The sequence below is a fragment of the Chroicocephalus ridibundus genome, chromosome 1 (genome assembly GCF_963924245.1).
Source record: "Chroicocephalus ridibundus chromosome 1, bChrRid1.1, whole genome shotgun sequence".
In the NCBI taxonomy this organism is placed as follows: domain Eukaryota; kingdom Metazoa; phylum Chordata; class Aves; order Charadriiformes; family Laridae; genus Chroicocephalus; species Chroicocephalus ridibundus.
The window spans coordinates 179,098,349-179,118,468 of NC_086284.1; the positions used below are offsets into that span (position 1 = coordinate 179,098,349).

At 35.7% G+C, this 20,120-nt stretch overlaps 1 protein-coding gene across 14 annotated transcripts in view; it reads left to right on the plus strand.

The window, feature by feature from the left end:
- Positions 1-20,120, plus strand: part of CAPS2 (calcyphosine 2) — a 31,326-nt gene that overhangs the window by 4,569 nt on the left and 6,637 nt on the right. For 8 of the 14 annotated variants that reach the window (XM_063322916.1, XM_063322910.1, XM_063322907.1 and 5 more), the window contains 12 exons: positions 444-490; positions 1,718-1,763; positions 1,906-2,025; positions 5,165-5,320; positions 7,663-7,785; positions 11,396-11,463; positions 12,493-12,612; positions 13,741-13,815; positions 14,693-14,788; positions 14,896-14,989; positions 16,890-17,005; positions 19,807-19,883. In XM_063322916.1, coding sequence (XP_063178986.1) covers positions 444-490; positions 1,718-1,763; positions 1,906-2,025; positions 5,165-5,320; positions 7,663-7,785; positions 11,396-11,463; positions 12,493-12,612; positions 13,741-13,815; positions 14,693-14,788; positions 14,896-14,989; positions 16,890-17,005; positions 19,807-19,883 — 1,138 coding nt within the window. Of the gene's footprint in view, positions 1-443; positions 491-1,717; positions 1,764-1,905; positions 2,026-4,179; positions 4,315-5,164; positions 5,321-7,662; positions 7,786-11,378; positions 11,464-12,492; positions 12,613-13,740; positions 13,816-14,692; positions 14,789-14,895; positions 14,990-16,889; positions 17,006-19,806; positions 19,884-20,120 lie in introns of those variants that run through there. The other 6 variants (XM_063322920.1, XM_063322917.1, XM_063322918.1 and 3 more) reach the window with 6 other exon arrangements.

The following is a 20,120-nucleotide window of genomic DNA, read 5'->3' on the forward strand; positions in this document are numbered from 1 at the left end:
ATATCAGGGCTTTTTTGGGGTCTGAGCTAGCTCCATGTGGGCCAGCTGGCTGTCAGTATTGTGGTTTTGGCTTAAGGGTTGGCTGAGGGGTTGGTTCTCGACAAACATGGACTATGTGACCTAAACCCTGTGAGCAGTGATTGTACAAAGTCTCAGGAACATGGATTACTTATAATGCGTTATTAATAGCTGACATGGATATTGCCAGGATTCTGGATTCTTAATGGCTGGAAATCTTCCTGTCATTTAGTCTTGTAATCTGTAAGAATCAACTTTCAATGAAAAGGTTTTGTTTTGTCCTTTTGTTAGTAGCATCTCAGTCAAATACATCAGACAGATACTCTGAGGCATTGATTTAAAAAGTGCCAGGGGAACTTGAAAGAGAGAACTGAGTATTTTAATCCTGATCCCTGTAGATATGTAATAATGTGTCATTCTTTTAGGGCTGGAGACCAGATACACGGGCAAGCCACAGTCCTCGCCCACCAGAGTAAGTCTGCTTGTATTTCTGATCAGTTTGTGTAATTGTGCATTTGCATTTGTACTGGTATGCAAATCGGTGTTCCATGAAATTTATCATCACAGGTTTGTTTTCTATGATTTATATTTAGAGTAGAATTTTTGATGCATTGTTTACATTGGAATTAAGTTGATTTACATGTCGTTGAGCTTAATGGCAGAGCTGTGCTCAGAGCTTTCATATTTATGAAAATTTCTTGAGTATTTTTAATATAATAGTTTGAAAAAAAGAGAAAAAACTTTTTTTTAACTATCGGCTTTCTTTGCAGGTATTACAGTAAAAATTACAAAGAAACTGTTGTGAAGGGTTTTTACAAGCAAAGGGAAATTTCGTACCGTGCCTATAAATTTAAAACTTCATAGTGACTTTGTCAGATAAGCAACATCTGCTATTCCAAGGATTGTGTTTGATAATTTATGGGGTTTTGTTTACTGAAATGCCTAACAGCCAACATATGTATCTACATTATTTTATAGGTATATGTGACCGTGTCCTTGGATTGTTCATATTGAAGTCAAAAAACCTCAATTTATGTGTACTGTCAGCGATCCTGTAATAAAAAAAGACTGTGAATTAAGGAACTGTCTTATTCCAAGCAGTAATCTTATTATAATTCCAGAGTATATCTCGGGTAAAGGCAGAAGACATGGAGGTGCTTTTATGAATGGGTAGATGTTTTCATTTCTTTAGCACAGTGGAAGCCAACTATACTTCAGTATGTCATTCTGCTTAAAATCTTCCAAAAAGTTTAGAAGGCTTGCATCTCAAGGAGCTATTGCTTCCCTGTTGCCTCTCTGGTGACTGATTATAGAGGGCTATTGCCACAGACCTGCTGTGGAAGACAGGAATAAAGAATCCCTGATTTATGGTCTTGTTGCAGCAGCTCCTGTTGGGGAGTGAAAAGAAGCCAGGATGGCTGTGCTGGGAGTGAAGAAGGGCCTTGCAGGGGCCCTCTTTGGCTGCCAGGTTACTCTGCAACTGGGGAAGAGGAAAAGCTCACTGGCCAGTTCCAGAACTGAAGCCAAGAGGGGCTAATAGGGATTTTCCAATAGGCCATCTCCATTTGTAGAGAAACTGTTCACAGCAGGGAAATTTTTGTGAAGGAGCTGATAATAATAACTAACAGGCAATTTGCTTTTACTGTAATTGAAAAATAAGAGAACATATTGCTATTAAAATAATTTTAACTTCCTGCAGGGTGCCATGCCTAGATCTAGGGAGGCTGGGAGATTCTGATGAAGAGGTAATTATAAATTAATTCTGTCCTGAATACTTTTTAGAATTCATGTGTTACAGGAGTTTATAAAAATATCACTCTGAATATAAAACAGTTACGATTGCTTGTCTTTTTTTTTTGTTTTTTTGTTTTTTTCCTGTAATTTTAGGATGGGGACTCTTACATGCCATACAGTGGAAGTTATCCTCATACATGCCATCTAGATTCATCTTCAGATTGGAGAACATCATTACAAACACCATATGCACAGCATCATCAGGCTCAACAGGTCAGTCTGTCGCTACAAATATCTTTAAAATATGCCCCTTTAGCAGTAATTTAGGAAAGCATGCTTAGCTTTATTATAGAAGTTCTATTTCTTTTGTTTAAACTCATATCTGACAGTGCTATTGGTCCAAAATACTTTTTATTAAAAAATATCTAGAATATTTTAAAAATCCTATTTTCTTAGCTCTTTGTTGGTTGATAACATTCATCCATTTCATTGTACTTATTTTTGAAGAGACACATTAATAGGTAGCTTTATTAACAATTTGTAAAGCAACCAAAAAACTTTTGAGGTAGCATGTAACTTTGGTTTACCTTTCTAAACAAAGTTGTACTTACCAAAATAGAAAACATCAGTAGTAGTCAGTAAGTAATTGAAGAAAAGACCCAAGTTTCCAAACAGTAAGTATTATTTGTATGGAAGAACAGTTACTTTTGGTGAAAAGGAGGCTTTTGGAGTTATGTGCAGCCATTTCATAGGGCTTTTCCTAAGTCTCTTGTCTTTAAAACAGAACTGTGATGTTAGCTGTGGAATTATGTTCAATTTGTCAGAGCACTTCTATTGTAAAATTTCCTCATCATATCAGCTTTTTTTTTTTTTCTCCTGGGTGACTAAGAAACTTAATCACCACTAATCCTAGGTGTTTTATTATGAAAATCAGTAGTCTGGATGCTAACATTCTGGTTTATAGTTCAGTACATCACTTTTCAGGATCAATATCCACTATAACAAGTTTAATAACTGAGTAATTAAATTAATTCTTACAGTTCCCTGAATGCAGGAAAATTTTCCTTTGAACTCTTCCAGCTGCATTAAATTTGAAGAAATGAATGTGTCAATTTTTTATTTGATCATTGGTACATATTTAATTTCTCTTTACCTCTATTTTCTTCTGACAAGATTTTCTAGACACCTGTTTAAGCTAAAGGAAAAGCAGCCAAAAAGATATACACTGACTAACTAACATTAGCAACTCAGTATAGAGTACTATAGTATATGGTCTGAAAATCTAATATGTTTTAACTTTTGTGTGGTAGGAACTAGCTTATTGGAGACACTATTTTTGATCTGGTGTCATTCCACCAATATTTTCCGTTTTTCAAATGTGACAATTAAAGGGAAAATGCTGAAGTACTGCATACAGTAGTCTTCTCTTTGTAGTCTCTATATATTCAAGAGATTAGCTATCTAGAGCTTTAAACTAATTAAAGAATGCTACCTACATGATTATTTTCTGTCATAATCATGCACCATACATAACCATGGTAAAAGTCTTACTACTAGTAGTATGTTTTTATTTGATTAGGGTGCAGCATCCTAATTTAGCAATGTTCTCTTTTTTTGGAAGAATTGGAAAAGATATTATTTAAAAATCTATTATTTTAAAAATATTTTACTTATGTAAACCTAAGAAAGACTCTAATGAGTGTGTTTCAAACAGAAGTATAGCTTGAGGGAAAAACAATTATTAATTAATTTGTATATAACCAATGCCCCTTGAAACAAAGAATATAGCGACTTCTGTGGCAGGACTCCAAATTGGCTGGAGCGCAAGGTGAATCTGCCAAGATCATAATTTTATATGTTTTCCTATATAACCAAGTGTTTTCTCAACTTGGAAAAAAAATCTGCATTTAAATTAAAATAAAAGCAGTTGTTTTGTTTTGTTTTTTTTTTTTAAATGATGGTCTAAGAGTGCACGACTCAGAATATCTATGTGCCCAACGTAGGTATTTATGCATGTCTTAAGATATAACTGTAAACATGTAACTATGGATAGGTTATTTTCCTCTGTACTGCATTGTAAGTGTGCAGTGCAAACATCCTTGAGTTGCTATACTCTTTTTAGGTCTAGATGCCTATAATTTCACTGCTTGCTTTACTATTTTTTAAAAAATCTAAAGTTCACACATATAATTCTGTCTAGCTGAAGAAAGGCTAATGGAAGGTTGGAATGGCTTTGTCTGTTTCTTAGGGTCTTTCCCCATCTCTGCTTTCCTTTATCTCTTGTTGCATCCTTTCTGCCTTCATTATGTCTTAAATACTAAAATGCTGAATGTGCAGGAATGTATCTTCTGTTCACTTACCTTCTTTTGCCCTTCCCCTCTCTCTCTCTTTTTGCCTGATTTTTTTTTTTTCTCGTTTTTTGTGGAGAGGATTTTCAAGCAGCTCTAAAATATTTTAATGTATTCCTCTGGGCGGCCTTTATTTCTGCATTGCTTGCTTCTGGGGCCCTGACTGAGCATTCCTTTAGCAAGATATATTCCAGCTTCTTCAGTAACAGACTGTGTAAGTAAATCTTCCCAAAATAGGTCACTTCTGGAAGAATAATTTAAACATAGTCTTATGATTCAGGAATTAACCAGTCAAGGGATGTGTATCCTCTTTTGAAAGAGAAAGCTGCCCTTTCAAGAACATAAATGTTACGGGGTTTTGAGAAATGCTTTACTAGAACAGGACTGCACCTGCGTTGCAAGAGGAGATGTGTCAAGTAAAGATGCTAGATAATGCCATCTTAGTTTTGTTAATGTTGAAGGCATGTCACTTAAACATTGAAGGTGTTAGCTATTCGGGAAGAGAAAGAAGAATGGAGTCTTGGCCTTCTGTCATTGCTGCTGTTTTTACTGATCCAGCCTCCATTGTGTAGAGCACTAAAATGAACGTAAAGATGGGAAAGTACTTAGCTGGCTTCACAGCCTTTTCAGCTGATGTTATTCTAGGGAAGGAAGTCCCAGTACTAATACTTGCCTGCCATTCAAGAATATTAGAACTTCTGACTGAGAAAAATCCACCAGGCCATTTTCAGCCATCCAAAATCAAATGTCAGAATTCCCATTTTAGTGATTTGTAACATTATCTTACAGGACAGAACCACTGAATCTTGGCTTCTCTCTTTAAAAGTGATGTAAAACCATTTGGCTGTGTATTTTTTAGACTAAACAAAGGCAGAATATGAAGAATTCAATGAAAATTAAGCCTGAATATGCAGTCATATTTGCATTTTTTCTTAATGTGAGGCATAGTGTCAAGAAGTTTCAGAAGCTATACTGGATGGGAATTATAGTAATGCTGTTATCATTCAATAGATTGACCAGAGGCTTTTATATTGATTATTCTTTGCTTTTCTGTTTTGGAGCAGAAGACCATACCAGAAAATCTTCCATCCCCAACAGACAGATATAAACTGAAGTATCGTCAGTATGAAGCAGATACGAGGGAAGAATACAAGCAGTATTCTCAGAGAATTGCAGAAAAGAAAAAAGACCACTTCCAGTGTCCAGAAGCTTCAGTAAAGGTAGCTGGCAAAGATGTTATTGAATTTTTAAATAGCAAACGTGTGCTGGTATTTCATTACAGTGTTTGGAGAGGTTTGCATGCGTGTGTAATTAATTTCTTCCATGTTTTTATTGTAAAGAAATAAAAACATGTAATTTCAGCATCTGATGTTGAGTAGGAAATAAAATGTAGAAGCTTGTTGCAGTTGTACCAGAGCAAGAAACTGAGATGCTCTGAGAATCTAAGTATGCTTGTATTCTCTGGGAAGAAATGTAACGTTTGCCCTCATGGTGCTCCTCTAGTCTGAGCATGAAGATTAGCACGATTGATACGGAAGAGTTTGCAGCCTAAGAAGCAAAGAGACAGCGGGAAGATCTTGTTAGAATGTTATTTCCAAATATAGAAATGCATTCAAGCTTTTTTCTTTTTTAAATATAGAAGTATAGTAATTATTCTTCTAGTCAATTATGACTGTATATGGGACTTAAAAAAGAAGTGAAAGATGTAATCTGTACCCTAGAGAACTATTAACTCTGAAAATGGAAGGGAATATGAGGTTAAAATAATGAAAGATTTCATCTGTACTTTTTGTTTTGTCTTTGTATAAGATCCAGTATAGTTGGACTGTAAAGTTAGAATGCAAGCTGTATTAATTTTACCAGGTTTCTTTTGTGTTTTTAAATTAAAACTAAGATGCAAACAAGGGAAGATCAGTGGAGAGAAACTGTAAAACAAAGGGGTGAACAAACCCAACTAACTTCTTGTTCTGGAAGAAAGAGTGGAGAAGGGTGGTTGCACAGAGCAAGACACATCATTGTAGGCATAAGGAAACAGGACACAAAGTAAGCAACAGCTGTGAGGACTGGTGGAATGCTAGATTGTGCAGAGGTTAGATGACCGATTAAGAATCTTAATGAAAAGTTAAGTATGCAGATGTTGAGGGAACATATTGTGCTCATGGCTTTTCAGAGAAAAGGTTTGTGATGAATAACAAAGAGTTTACTGATTTTATTTCCTTAATGTTCAGTACAATGAAAAGGGAAGGTCTTGCATAAGACAGAGATCATGTTTCACATATTGTTGTTATTGTTTCACACATTGTTGATAGTTCTAAAGGGGCTTTCTCCTCTTATAGTCATTCTTCTAGCATTCAGATAAAACTTGGAGAACCTGCAAGTAGTTCTAAGTAAACATTCTGTGAGTTAGAGTTGATTTTGTTTAGTTTTATGTTTGTTGGTAGTTAAAATTGTCAGTTCTGGGGTTTTGTTGTAGTATTACTTTTTTTGTGTTGGTTTGTTGTTATGTGGTGGTTTTGGTTTGTTTTTTTTTTAATGATTCGATTCTTACGTACCAGGCTGACAGCATCACATCATCTGTTTCCCAAGGAGTGACTCCTTTATGTCCTGTACTGCAAGCCCATCAAAAGGGTATTTACAGGAGCAGCCAAGTTAATCCGAAACTGAAGAAATATGTGGCAAGTGTACACAGGGAGAGAAAAAGCAGGACTGGCTTATTCTGGTGATTTTGGGTTCCAGAAAGATACTTGCTAAGCACTAGAAGCCATGTGGGTCAGTTCTTATGATAGATATTAATATAAAGTCTAGCAGAACAATTTTCTATGTTAGATATTATCACTACCTGATTAAATTAATAAATCAAAACCTCTTTAGATTTCAGGGTACTTATTATTTTATCTGATTAGTGGAACTTGTAATAACTTTTCTTCTCTGAAAAGAAGCTGCTCCTAGAGGAGGTAATAGCCTCAGACTTATTTACAAGTCTGTTAGACCCAGTTCAGCGGTGTGCTTTGGCATTTCCCTGTCTAGATGATCTTTAAGATCCCTTCTAACCCAAACCATTCTATGATTCTATTTAACTTCTTTACTGGTCAAAAAGCAGCATCTCTGCAATGGTGAACTTGAGCTGTATTCATAATGGCAAATCCGCCTCTTTCTCTTGGCTGTTCTGGAGCAGAACAGAGAAAGGATGAGCTCTTGTCTTCAGAGAGGTACTAACAGTCTGCCTTCTCTGAGTTGCTGCTGATATTTCACAAAGCTTGTAGGAACACAGTATTTTTGAAATTTATTTTTTTTTAATTTCAATATGGTCAAAAGCTGGTAAGTATTCAAAAGCTATAAGGCAATACTAGAGAACAAGATTTTTAAGTTCAGTTTCTGTAGAAAGCTAGGCTTAAAAAATTTGTTTTCTAATTAGCACGAAGTGGAAGAAGCAGGCACTTTAAAAAAGAAAGAAGAAAAAAAGGAAAATACGTTAAATTGTTGAGGAAAATGTGTGTGGTTGGTTTGTTTTTTCTTACAATTAATTAAATTTGATTTATGAAAACAATGTATTTTTGCATAGGGTACACAGCTTCAAGATGGACATAATGATGATCTTACAGCTCTTGATGAGAAAGCTCTCCTGCAACAATGCTACATAAGCAAGCCCTATAATATGCGGCATAGTATAAGGAAATCAGAAGCTGTAAGTGTTTTGGCTGATATTATGCTGTTAACTGACTAGACTTGTAGAATGACTTCCCAGATGTTCAACAGAAGTTAGGCCTTTGATGATGTGGTCCTAGCATGTAGCTGCACCCATTGAAGTCCTGAGAGATTAAACATTTGTTTCAAGGAGATCTGACCTGAGCAATCCAGTGAGCATTTTTTTAATAGTATCTGCAATGCTTGTATTTTATGCAACAATGTATATAAATAAGAATGCAAATTATGAATAATAAATACAAATATATACATACAACTAAGATTAACTGAGTGACTTGTGTGAACCTGAGTATAGTGTTAACATTTCCTCTGGTCTGTAGCTCATACCTGAGCCTGTATTCCATGATCCATGGATTCCATGATTCCATCAGCACTTACTCTGACTTGTTCCTGTAGTAAATAGGCTGTTTTCCCTCATTTACTCCTGAGATGGAATATGTGATAAGAACTGGCTTTGTAAGCTCTGTGGGCTCTGCTGCAGGTATTAGATCGGGTCAGCCACGGTTGTCTGAATTTTCAAGCTCCAAGAATGGAGTTTCTACAGCACCTCTAGGCAACATCTTCCTGTAATACACTAGTCTTCTTGTGAAGAAGTTCTTCCTATTATCCACACCAAGCCTCCCAAGGCTCAGTTTGTAACGCTGGCCTCTTGTTATACCGTTGGCCACTGTCAAAAATGTTTGCTTCTGTCTTCTTAGTAACATCCCTTTCATTGTAGGATTTTACAGAATGCCTCATAGCTGCTGCTTCTGCAAACTAAACAAACCTAAGCTCCCTTAGCCTCTCCTTTCAGTTGCTTTGACTCCAGTCCTCTGTTAGATCCTTTTCTGATTCCTCTCGTCCCTATTGATCTTGGGAAGGAGGGAGCCCTGAAAACTGGCAACAAGTAAAGCATCTAGCATGTGTAGAAGGGAATTGAAAATTTTCTTATATGGATGTACCCAATATGTTTCTTCTTACATAGACAAGATTTTGACTCTTAAGAACTGAACAATAGGAGTCTTGCCTATCTAAGGCTAAGCTTTGAATTTAAGATTATTTACAATGATGAAGATCCTTGAGATTTGGTAGTGCATAATTCAATATTTGCGTGTGCAGAGTGATGGTTTTCAAAACTGGTTTTTGAAGGTATTGTTGAACAGAGTTAGCATTCTAACTTTCTCATGGAATACTAAGCCATGAGAAATTTTATGAGATTGTAAAAGTAAATAATTTTAATTTATTTTGTTTAATCATGACTATGCACTGCATTTTTCATCTTTGCAAACATTCTAGTCTCGTCAAAGTGAATGTGGATGTTGCACTGCTGAGGTCACTATTAATTTTCAGGATAAGAAAATCTTTTCAGAAAGTACTTTTATGAAGAATTTGAAGAACTTCTGTTCGTTATTTTTAGAAGAAATTTAAAAATCTATACTACAGGATGAGGATAATGGAAAAATTTGAAGTATCGTTAGAATAACTACTTAATGCTAAATCAAATAAGCTAAAAATACTGAGAAAGGGAGCAATGCAGGACTACAAAATAAGAGGTACACTGCAGCTGGTATGCTTTGAAAGGAAGCCACCAGGCATCTGAGTAAGGTGTTACGGGGACCTGTAGAAGCACTTTTGCTATTGATTAACGCTGATGGTTGCACAGGCTGGCTGTCTCTTTCTAGGAATATCTCTTAGGTTCTCTCAGGTTCGAGCTTCTGATAGTGGTAGGAATAATGGAAAAAACCTGGCAGTAGTAACTGCCTACATCCTAATTCCATTGGGTACATGCTGCCTCAATTGTAGACGCTTGTTTTAGGAATACACAGTGCTAAAATTACCTTTTACTGTAATCATTACCCAAAACTCTACAGTAGAATTTCTTGTAATTTTTCTGTAGTCTGGGATGAAAGTTCCCATATTCAAGACAGATTATAGAACATGTGTGATTGCCAATAGATGCTCCATACAATAAAATCAGGGCTTTTTGGAAGAAGGTTGCTTTTCTCTGAATAATCATATTTTGTGAACAAGAGTTACTGCTTTTTAAATAGTGAGACCTGCTGTAAGTTCAATGTTTGCCTCGGCAGTTTTGTAAATTCATAGTAGAGCTTTTGTCTAAGAGGTGAATGGAAGATATTCCACGGAAGAGTACATTTAGTGACCTAGTATTCAATTGAAGTTCAAGGTGTAAGATTTCTTGTCTCAGTGTTATACCTGATTTGGCTCTGTAAGCCAGGGCTGACGGAATATGTCGTGTTTTAACAAACACTGCTCTGTATCATCACTGTGTCCTCCATTGCGTAATGCTTTTTAATACATCTGTTGTGACAGTTAATGGGCAAAGATTCAGTAACTCGGAATAAAGCACCTGTAGTTCTGATAGGTGGAAAAATGAAATATGAAAGCAAACGAAAAAGTCCCCTACCTCCTATAATTCAGAAATCTTTTAAGGCTTAAAATCAGTTCTGAATAAACACCAGGTGGTCTGATGTTACGTTATTTGTTTGGATTTTTATGGTTAGTGGGTTTTTTGGGGGTTTGGTTATTTTTATGGCTAATGCCAGTCAGTATTTACTCAAATGTTGTGAATGATACCCACAGCATATCTGTGGAATTAGGGATTATCCCTTACAGTTACATGGTGTCAAAGAACCAATTTTTGGTTCTTTTTCAGCCATGGGAATGCTTTATCTATCTAGAATTTGGTTTGCACACAAGAATTGAGTGGAAAAAATAACAAATCAGAAAAATATCTTAATTCTTCAGTTTCACAATACCTACAGAGTTGTCAAAAAGGCTGCATTAACCCCCTCAGTAATAATAATCTCTGTTTTCTCATACATAAAAATTATTTTTTGTGGATAAAAGGCAAATTTGAGTGCTGTGAAAAAGTTCAGAGATCTGGAAAATAAAGAGAGCCGCTGGGGCCTGGTTGTTGCCAGTAGCCTCCGTGTTGTCCTGGGGCATCCTCTTGTGCTTTGGTTTCTCTTTCTATGAAACAAACGATGATCAGCGCCTGAGCACTTTACAGTGAATGGCACAAGGTTACGGTTCAGTGTTAGTCTAATAAAAATAATAATAAGATCATGTTAAATCCCCTTCCCCTTAGGATGATCTTTCCTGAAAGGTTTTTCAGATTGGCCTGTCTCAGCAGAAAATTCTTGTGGCATGCAGCAAATAAAAATTGTGCCTTGAGACTGTCTTCAAAGAATTTCTTTGACTAAATATTGCTGGAGGTAAAGTTTCATTCCCCGAGTTGGAATCTGTGTCAACCATGAAACCTGGAAGAGTGTGAGTTTCCTCAGGCTCTATTGTATTTACAGAATTTATTGGAAAGAATATGGAGATAAGGATGCCGTCTGTCAACAGAAATACTAGAATTCTTATATTTATTGACAGCTAATATGCATAGACAATTTGAGTGTGTAGCAGAGAATATTATTTGTCTATTTGTTAATACAAATAGAACTCTAATCAAAAAGATGGAAAAAAATATTAATTGTAACATTGGTAAGATTGTGACCTCTGAATGCTATCTTAAAGGGTAATTTATTATTTGAAGTGTCTGGTGTTATATATTTCATTTTCTCTCAGTCAGTTTTGCGTTGCAGGAGGATGTTGCTGCAGAGAGGAGAAAACAGGCTGTTGTAGAACAAGTGATGGTGGATCAGTTATCCAGGTAAGTGAATTTATAATGTAAAATTTCAGTTTTCCCTACAGAAGAATTTAGATCTCTGAGTGCGTGGTTTTTCTTGCCCAGAAGGTGTTTTGATCATCTCATTCCAAGTCTTATGTAGTGTTACTATTTGCAAAAATTGTTTAAAGGGAAAGTCTTTTTAACTTAAGTTTAAAGATCAGTAAATAAAAGTCTTTTTAATGCACAGGCTTGTGTGTCTTGGATCACGGATGTTCATTCTGTGCTTAACCTGCTTTGCTTTGATTTTTCCATGTATTCCTCCTCCTACTCTGGACCCTTCTGTGGACAAAGTCAAAACAATATCCAGTAGCTGCATCATAATGAACTTTTAATTTAAAAACTCTATTTATGTTCCAAATATAACTGTGCCAGTACTGCCAAACAAATTGGTATCAGAGAGCAGGATGTTAACTGGGGAAGATTTGTTCAAAACTGTTGCATTAAAAAAAAAAATCTATTAAAGGAAACACAAAGGTGTTTTGATTTTTTTTTTTAAATTTTTATTTTTTTAGTAGAGCTGATTTTGCAGGTAAATCAGTGTAACTGATGCGTGCAAAGATAGATCTGCACGGATCAGAGAGCAAGTTTATGAAACTATATTAGCTGTGCATAATTATTTTTTCCTTCTGATTATGGACCATTTCAATAGCATAAAAAGAATCTAATGTACTTTTAAAGGGACTCTTCTTTTGTTTACTTGTTAAACTGACATATATATATATAAAACATACATATATAAAATGTAATTTAAATAATACATATATACTTGTTAAGTTACTACATAGTAATGCACTGCCAGAATATTATTGCATAGATTTGATTTTGAGTAATCGACTCCAGAATTTTTAAAAACAAACAAACAAAGAGCAGACACATTTATGCAAGCTTAATGGATAACTTTTTATTGCCATGTTTATTCTTGGGTGTTTTCTTTCCTGAGTAAGAATATGTAAGATCTGAAATTCAAACTTATTAACAGTCAGAGGGCTTCTCCCTGCTCTTTCTGGTCAGAGCCGTTATAAGTGACCCCGAGCAATCCACGCGTGCTGATATTTACAAGGAAGCTCATGGACTTCTGGGATTTGGGACAGCACCAATGCGTTGTAGAAAAAGAACGCTGCATGAAACAAAGTAAGTTTTCTGTAGTGGTCATTTTTTTTAGAAATACATTTTCTGCTGTATTTTTTATTATTTTGAGCTCTGTGAAGTCTGTTTGCCTTTCCAGATGTTTTATTACTGGCTTGGATCCACCAGCTTCATGCGAGGCCTTTTTTGTAGCCTCCCCATGCCTATAATTGCCTAGTGGGACCTTCTTAAGTGGATTCTCTATGTATAGTGATTGATTCATAGAATTTATAAAACCTGGGAGAATATTCTTAAGCTTATATTGATATTGTTCATCACAGGGTTTTGCCATCCTTTTCTGAGCTGTTGAATGCACGCAATCTTGTCACATCCTTTTAGAGATTCCTATCCTGAGGTGCATAAAATTACATAAATATGCATCCGTAAATGCTAATGTAGATCTTCACAATATAATCATACTTTTCTTTCATGTTTTGATTTCTGCTGCAATCATTAACCATATTTGCATTTAAGTGTCATTCCTGGCCTGTGAGCATTGAAATAGTAACTCCAAGGGCTTAAGAAAAACTGAGAAAACACTGTGACCCATAAAATTAAATGACTCTGTAGGTCCAAGTTTTGTTCTGTTAATCTTTCTCAACATGCAGGCAAACATCTCTGCTTTGTGCGTTTTAACATCCTGCTTTAAAGTCTTTCTCAACAAATGTAATCTTTGTATTCTCAAAAAAAAAAAAAGTCAACAAAACCAGTCTCAATCTCTTACACCTGTCACATGGACAAATCTTCATTCCTGGAACTAGTAGTATGGCCAATATAAAATATGTAGGTGGGTAAAGAAGCTCCAACCTGGGTATTTTTGCAAGAAAACACATTGATTGGTGGTTGTATGATGAGTGATAGAGGTTTAGTTGTTGATATAAGTGTATGTAAACAAAATATTCCATTCATATCTGTGCCTTCTGTGAATGTACTGTGATATTATATAATCCCAGAAGACCTTCCACATTACAACTCTGAGTTGCTTTCTAATTCAACTACGAGGGATCATCTCCTCAGCCAGTTGCCAAGGATACCGTATTTCACATTTTTTTGCTGTTTTGAAACAGTTGATTTTTATGTAACATTTCTCTGTGAGCATATAGGTATCATTACCATGCTGCATTATTTTCACAGAATAAGGACCAAATCAGGATTAACTGAAAACATGCTTTCTAACAAGCTACGCTTTGATAGTAGGATTATATCAAGGTAATCACAAATTTTGTAAAGCTTTTAAATTCTATGAATTTATCAATGATGATCTTGAAATAATAAATTGCAGTGAACGTTTCTGTTCCCTATGTTTAGAAAAAAGTATGTGCTGTGTGGATATATATGTGCATATAATATAAATTTTGACATGTCTGATGGATACTGGCTTTACTGTCTCATTGTACAATGTTAAGATGCATAAGTAATGTTATGTTACCATCATACCCTTAGCTCTGTGCAGGCCAGTTAGCACAGGGGCGGTGTAAAATATTGCTCTTAGCCATTGCACGTCAGTTGATTAAAAATTATTTTAGCCTTGTCTTAGTAGGTGGCAACCACTGTGGATGGAAAGGATAGCTTTGTGTCTTGTTTGTAGCTCCTTATGTATTAAGTATAAAACTTGCAGGTTTAGGGCACTTTTGAAACTTTTCTGAACTGAGTAGTGGTGATATAATCGTATTCTTCAGCTCTGAAAGTGGCGCTTTTCTGAAGCAGTGAGCTGTATACTTGTTAGACATAGCTGAGGATTCAGCCACATAGCTTCGTATACCATAATGAATGCAGTAGTCCTGGTGTAAGTAATCCTTTGGTTAATGAGTGAAAATTACATTGGTATACTGATACATGAAGGCTTGGAAGGTATTTGTAACATTATGGAGAATGGAATATTGTGTATGTGTCTAAATCCAGAAGTCTCATTTCATAGCGGGTTAGAGAAAATAGTCTGATACAGCTTTCAAAGAAAAAGGCTGTACAATATGCAACATTGGAAATAAAAAGCGTATTCCAAAATAGAAATATTATTTATGTTTGGGTTGAATTGGGTTTCTATAGATGCAAAAACATAAACGGTGCTTTTCAATTTTCCTTCTAGAAATGGTCGTGATGCTTGTAGAGAGTTGATTGGATTTTTTTTCGCATGTGACAGATCCCTTACTGTGTACGAATTTCGACAGTTTGGAAAAAATCGGTAGGATAAATTACTTTTTAAAAAGGTTTTAGTAAACATCTTCCACTCTATCTAAGAAACTTAAATAAATTTAGTTGTTTTAATATAAGTTTTGAATTATTTCACAGAACAAATGCCTTGCCTTTCATTCAGAAGGGAGTTTATCAACATCAACGTGGACAAAAGAAGGGAAAAGCTTATGATTTTAGCGACTTCTATATTGTAAGTATTCTTCTGTTGAATGTAAGTCACTTTAGTTGGTGATTTGGAAGTAATATTTATAATTCGAGTTGAAAATTGTGATCTAGCTTTCAGGGAAGACCAAAAATCCTTCCCGTCAGTAATGTCTTCGAATTAAAGATTTTCAAGAGTCTGGATTATTTTGTTGTCCCACATTTTAGAGATTCCATTTTTGGCTTCAGATTAAGCTGTAGTTTGTGATTTTCTCACTAGAGGGCACAAGACTGCAGTCAGTGCAGAGCTTTTTGTAGGCAAACAGCTCTGCACAGTTCAGAGGATGTTCCGAAGACGTAGACCAAAGTGCTTTGCAAGGTCTGCTGGCATTTTTGACAGGAGGCAATGATTAAATATTTTTATAAACATGAGTAAATTTCAAGTTAATTAGTTTTAACCTAAAGTTTGAAAATGTTCAGCACCAGCTGTTTAGAATGAGCTTTTGAAACAGTGGTAAACTTCATCTGCTACTGATCTGATGAGTGACTGACTATAAATCATGTTGCATCTTCTGTATTGCTGTACTTCTGTACTGGGTTAAGTGTTCCTGGTTTATAAATACTTGAGCAATTTTTCAAGTACAGAGTGTTTTCACTGAGTTTTTCACATCTGGAGATCTTGAATTTAGAGCAAAAACAGTATTTGAGTGAAGTACTGAAAGTAAAAGACAATAACATTAGGTTTTAGAGTCTTTTTTCTAATCATCTGCCTAATCCTAAATGTTTACATGTGTCTACAACATAAGGATTCCCAAGATGAAATATATTACTTTCTTTATGGTATGGAGGTCGAAGATACCTTTTAGAGGTTTTTTTATGATTATGTGTACCTTTGCAGTCTGCAGATAGAAATATGTTCTGAATTAAAATGTGTCTTAAAGCCATCCAGAAAATGTACTGCTACCAAGTTCAGTAGCTCTTTGGAATGATGTCATATCTGTGAATCTCTGTATCTGCAAACTAGTTTTCTGGTCTGACATTAAGATATAAAAATCTCTCACAAAGTCCAAGTGGTTGAGACACTGGCACATTAACGGTGTCTCTTCCTCCTTCCTAATTTATGAGTTTTGGAGGCTTTATAACCCAAGCCTGCATAGATACTACAGTTAGAGCTACTGCTTTTTTTGATTCTTCTCAGCATTCTTTGCCTTTCGTTTCCTGCTTTTCTTTCTCTCCCCTTCCCTCTTCCCCCAACCCAAAAAGCATCTTTAATTTTGCAGAATATATGAGGTGTGTCCTCTGTCCCCAACTTGTAGAGAAGGGGAATTTGCAATACTCAGAAGAGACTGTACTGGGTAAAGAACTGTATGCTACTAATGACGTGTTCTTATTCAATATTTATTTAGTGAAGTATAGTTATTTTAAAGAATAACTTTAAATTTAAACGTTGCAGGAATGATTTGAACTTTGGGAAGGCTACTTTTTAATTGTTTGTTTATCTCAAGTATGTTTTTAGATTTTTGAAAATAACTGCGGAGGGTTTCTTCTAGTCTGTGAGAATTTTGCTCTCATGGAATCAATGTGGCACCTTCTGTGACTCTCTTCTGTGATCCAGTGAGTTTTGGATCCCATAAGGATGAAGGGAGAAGAACTGAAAAGTGGAGCCTGACTACAGTCTCTAGTCTCATGTTTCTCAGCTGTGGATTAGGCAACAGTAGGCCCTCTTACTAGACAAACCTCTATGTAGAGGATAATGTGGCATCTTGGAGCCTGCAGCTGTTTTTATTCAGTACTAGAAAGGCTCTGTTAAGAAGGTTAACTGACCTCAGCTGTGCTTTTTCATCATTTTGTACTAAAGCTTTTAACAATCATGCTTCTTGAAAGCCTTGCAGTATGTATTTTACAAAATATACCACATACTTGTAAATCACTGTATGCTTTACCAACAGGGAGCTAACCTAACTTTCCGAAGTGTTGATCATAACCTTCCAGAAAGCTGTAAGCAGAACCCAGTTCTCACCCTTCGTGTGATTGATATTGATGAAGCAGCTGTGGATTTTCTAAAGTAAGTGCAGCTAAGTGGTTTTCAAATTACCTTTCCTTCCTGAAGCAAAAAAGATTTTTTTAGTGAGAGCTTCTTAATATCTTTTATACTACTAAAAAAAAAATCTCTATTTAGGCTGTTGTTAGGAGAATTTAGTAATAGATATTAGTATGTATTCTATAATTCAGTGACTTTCTAGAGTGAAGTCTTTTGTGAAGCTTATGTTAAAAGCTGATATCAGTGGTGATAACGCAAGTGTTTGAACGCAGGCAGGGGACGGATTGGAGGCTTTTCTCTTTGTTTTTTCTTTTTCATTTCTTTTTCATTCCTTCTCCTACCCCTTCATTCTTCCAGATATTGCCACATGTTGAAGACTCCTGGGACAGGACTTTGGCACTTATTCTTTCAAAATAAGTTTTAGTAAATTATGTTTTTCCGTAGGCTGAAAGATGGGAATTTCTTAGAACTTTTTAAAATGGTTAGGTGAATGGTTAATCTTTGAGCATGAGTTATTTTTGAAGGTAAGATTCTCATCTCAGTATCTATACAGAAGTAAACTTTCTAGGGAATAAAGCATCTTTCTCTGGGTTTTCTTGCTTTTATTGTGAGTATAGTGGTTCTTAGCACAAATAAAATCTCGGTATAAAATTTATTGCACTGATGTGTTGCCTGAACATGGAAGTTACTTAACAATGTTGGAAATATAGTCAGAGTTTGATTACTCAAGTTTTGGTGAGCAGTGTTAGCTGATAGCAGATGTTACAAGGTAAAAATTGTCATAAAATCATGGAATCATAGAAAGGCACCTCAAGAGGGTCTCTAATCCAGTCCCCCAGCTCAGAGCAGGGTTTACTATAGCAGGTTGCTCAGGGCTGCATCAGTTGGGTTTTTTATTATCTCCAAGGATGGAGACTCTGCAACTTCTGTGGGTAACCTATTCCGGTGTTCAATCACCTTCACAGTACAAAAGTGTTTCCAGATGTTCAGAACAAACCTCCTGTGTTCAGTTTGTGCTCGTGGCCTCTTGTCCTGTCACTGGGCTCCACCGAGCAGAGCCTGTCTCAGTCTTCTTTACTCCCTCCTGTCAGGTATTTATCCATACTGATAAAGTCCCTCAAGCCTTCTCTTCTCCAGGCTAAACAGTTCCAGCATTCCTGGCCTTTCCTCATATATCAGATGCATCAATGCATTCTTGACTAGTAACAGCAATAACAGAATCTCAATTAAAGAGATCGTATACTCCTCCCCCCCCCGCAAGTGTTCAGACACATGAAGCTCGTTCTCAGTTACGGTAATATTCACTTAACAGTATTTAAAGCTTTACAGGGAAAGCTTTGCAAAGGAGCCATAGTGAGCTAAAAGTACATAAAACAGTAAATTCAAATGTAATTGGTTATAGAAATATACAGTTGTATGATGCTTAGTGCTAATTGTTCCCTCTCTGCAAGGTTTCCATGAAATAAAAAACAGTATAGTTTAATTTCAGATAGTTTATGTAAGACGTTTTACATCTCAGAAGCCTATCATTCTGGTAAACAGCTTTTTCTTTCATTTATTGCTAATCTTATACCTGTGAAATTTGGAGTTGATCCAATATTATCTCTGAAGGCTCCAGAATGAAGACCTGCTCACTGGGTTATAATTTTGGATTTTCTGCTACCTCTGGTGGAACAGATTGTTTCTTTTTTATACTCTGTCTCTGTGTCCTTTCCATTAGTGACTAAATTTCAGATTGTGAAGTCTGTCTTTTTGTTCTGAATGGGAGTGTTATTGAACTCAGTGTTCTCTAGTATAAAACTCTTGAATTGAGTCCTCTTATCTCCATTACCGTACTCACAGAGAATCCTACTCAGGTACAGTCCAAAAGGTCTATTTGCAGGTTTTCAGGAGCAGCTATGCCCTGCTGTCAGAAGCCATGATTCTTTTGTTTAACATGTGTTTTAGATAGAGTATAATGTCCTCCGTATGTAGTTGTTGACTGTACAGATTAGGTGATTTGATATAAAGTTCTTAGGGACTTCATGATGGGAGATACCCAAAGTAGAGATAAGAGTCTTAATAGACAGCAGAGAGGTAAGTCATTGGTCTCAGAAAGCAGGAGGAGGAGTACTCTATGGCAAAGCACTGGTGAGCAAGCAGCTCAAAGCTGACAGTAGTACTTTTGCCTTTGCCTTCCTATTCTGATTAAAATAACTATTGGACTTCTTTTTTTCTTTCCTGATAGGTTCTTCCATAGTAGTTTTTTTTTTTTTCAAACTCTATAATAATTTCTGATGTGGGTTTCTCGGAAGCTCTTCTCAGAAGGGAATCACTTGCGAGACAAAGCACAAAATGTAACCATAATTCTTAGATCATACCTAAAATACACTTATCCACATTTTGGTCAAAACCCTTGCTATTTCTCTTCTAAAGAGAGATTTGTAGCTACTTCATGTTATTTTCCTATTGGCAACTAAATGTAGTTGCGTTAACAAACTCTTCCAGTGGCCTGATCTGAAGATTAGGACTGTCTTGAAATAAATTTCTGGAGATTTTACGCACAAGAGGAATTATCCATGCTTAATGCATTAGTAGATGGGGATGGGCTGCTAATGCAATGTTGTCAGAAAGGAATTTCTACATATCTGCAGCTGTTCAGCCAAGAATATTGTGTGTGCCATCTCAAACTCAAGCATTTGCATACTGTACTTATAAGGGTAGTATAAGAATTAATTATAAAGCTCAATATGTTTTTTTTTTTAATTATAGCTGTTTTGAATTCAGTAATATTACATGTACTTACATGCACTTTCACCAATCAAGATTAATTTTGATTATTTTAGAGCTTCTTCTATGGAATTCAAGCAAGAGTGTTCCAAGCAAGTGGTTGACAACAGCAAAGTTTTCAAGAAGATTCAAGGTTTGTGTCTACGAGAACCCATTTAATTTAAATTTCTGTTATCTCTGTATTTACAGCTCAACACAAAGAACAATAGTAACATTATAAATTAAATTAAACAGAAGTTAGATATTTAGCAGAATATTATTAGAATCTGATACCAGAATAAATCAGTCATAAGAATACTTTCTTCTCTCTCTTTCTTTAAATAAACAGTCTGGCTAAAGATCGTGGAGACAATACAGAATAATTGTGAAT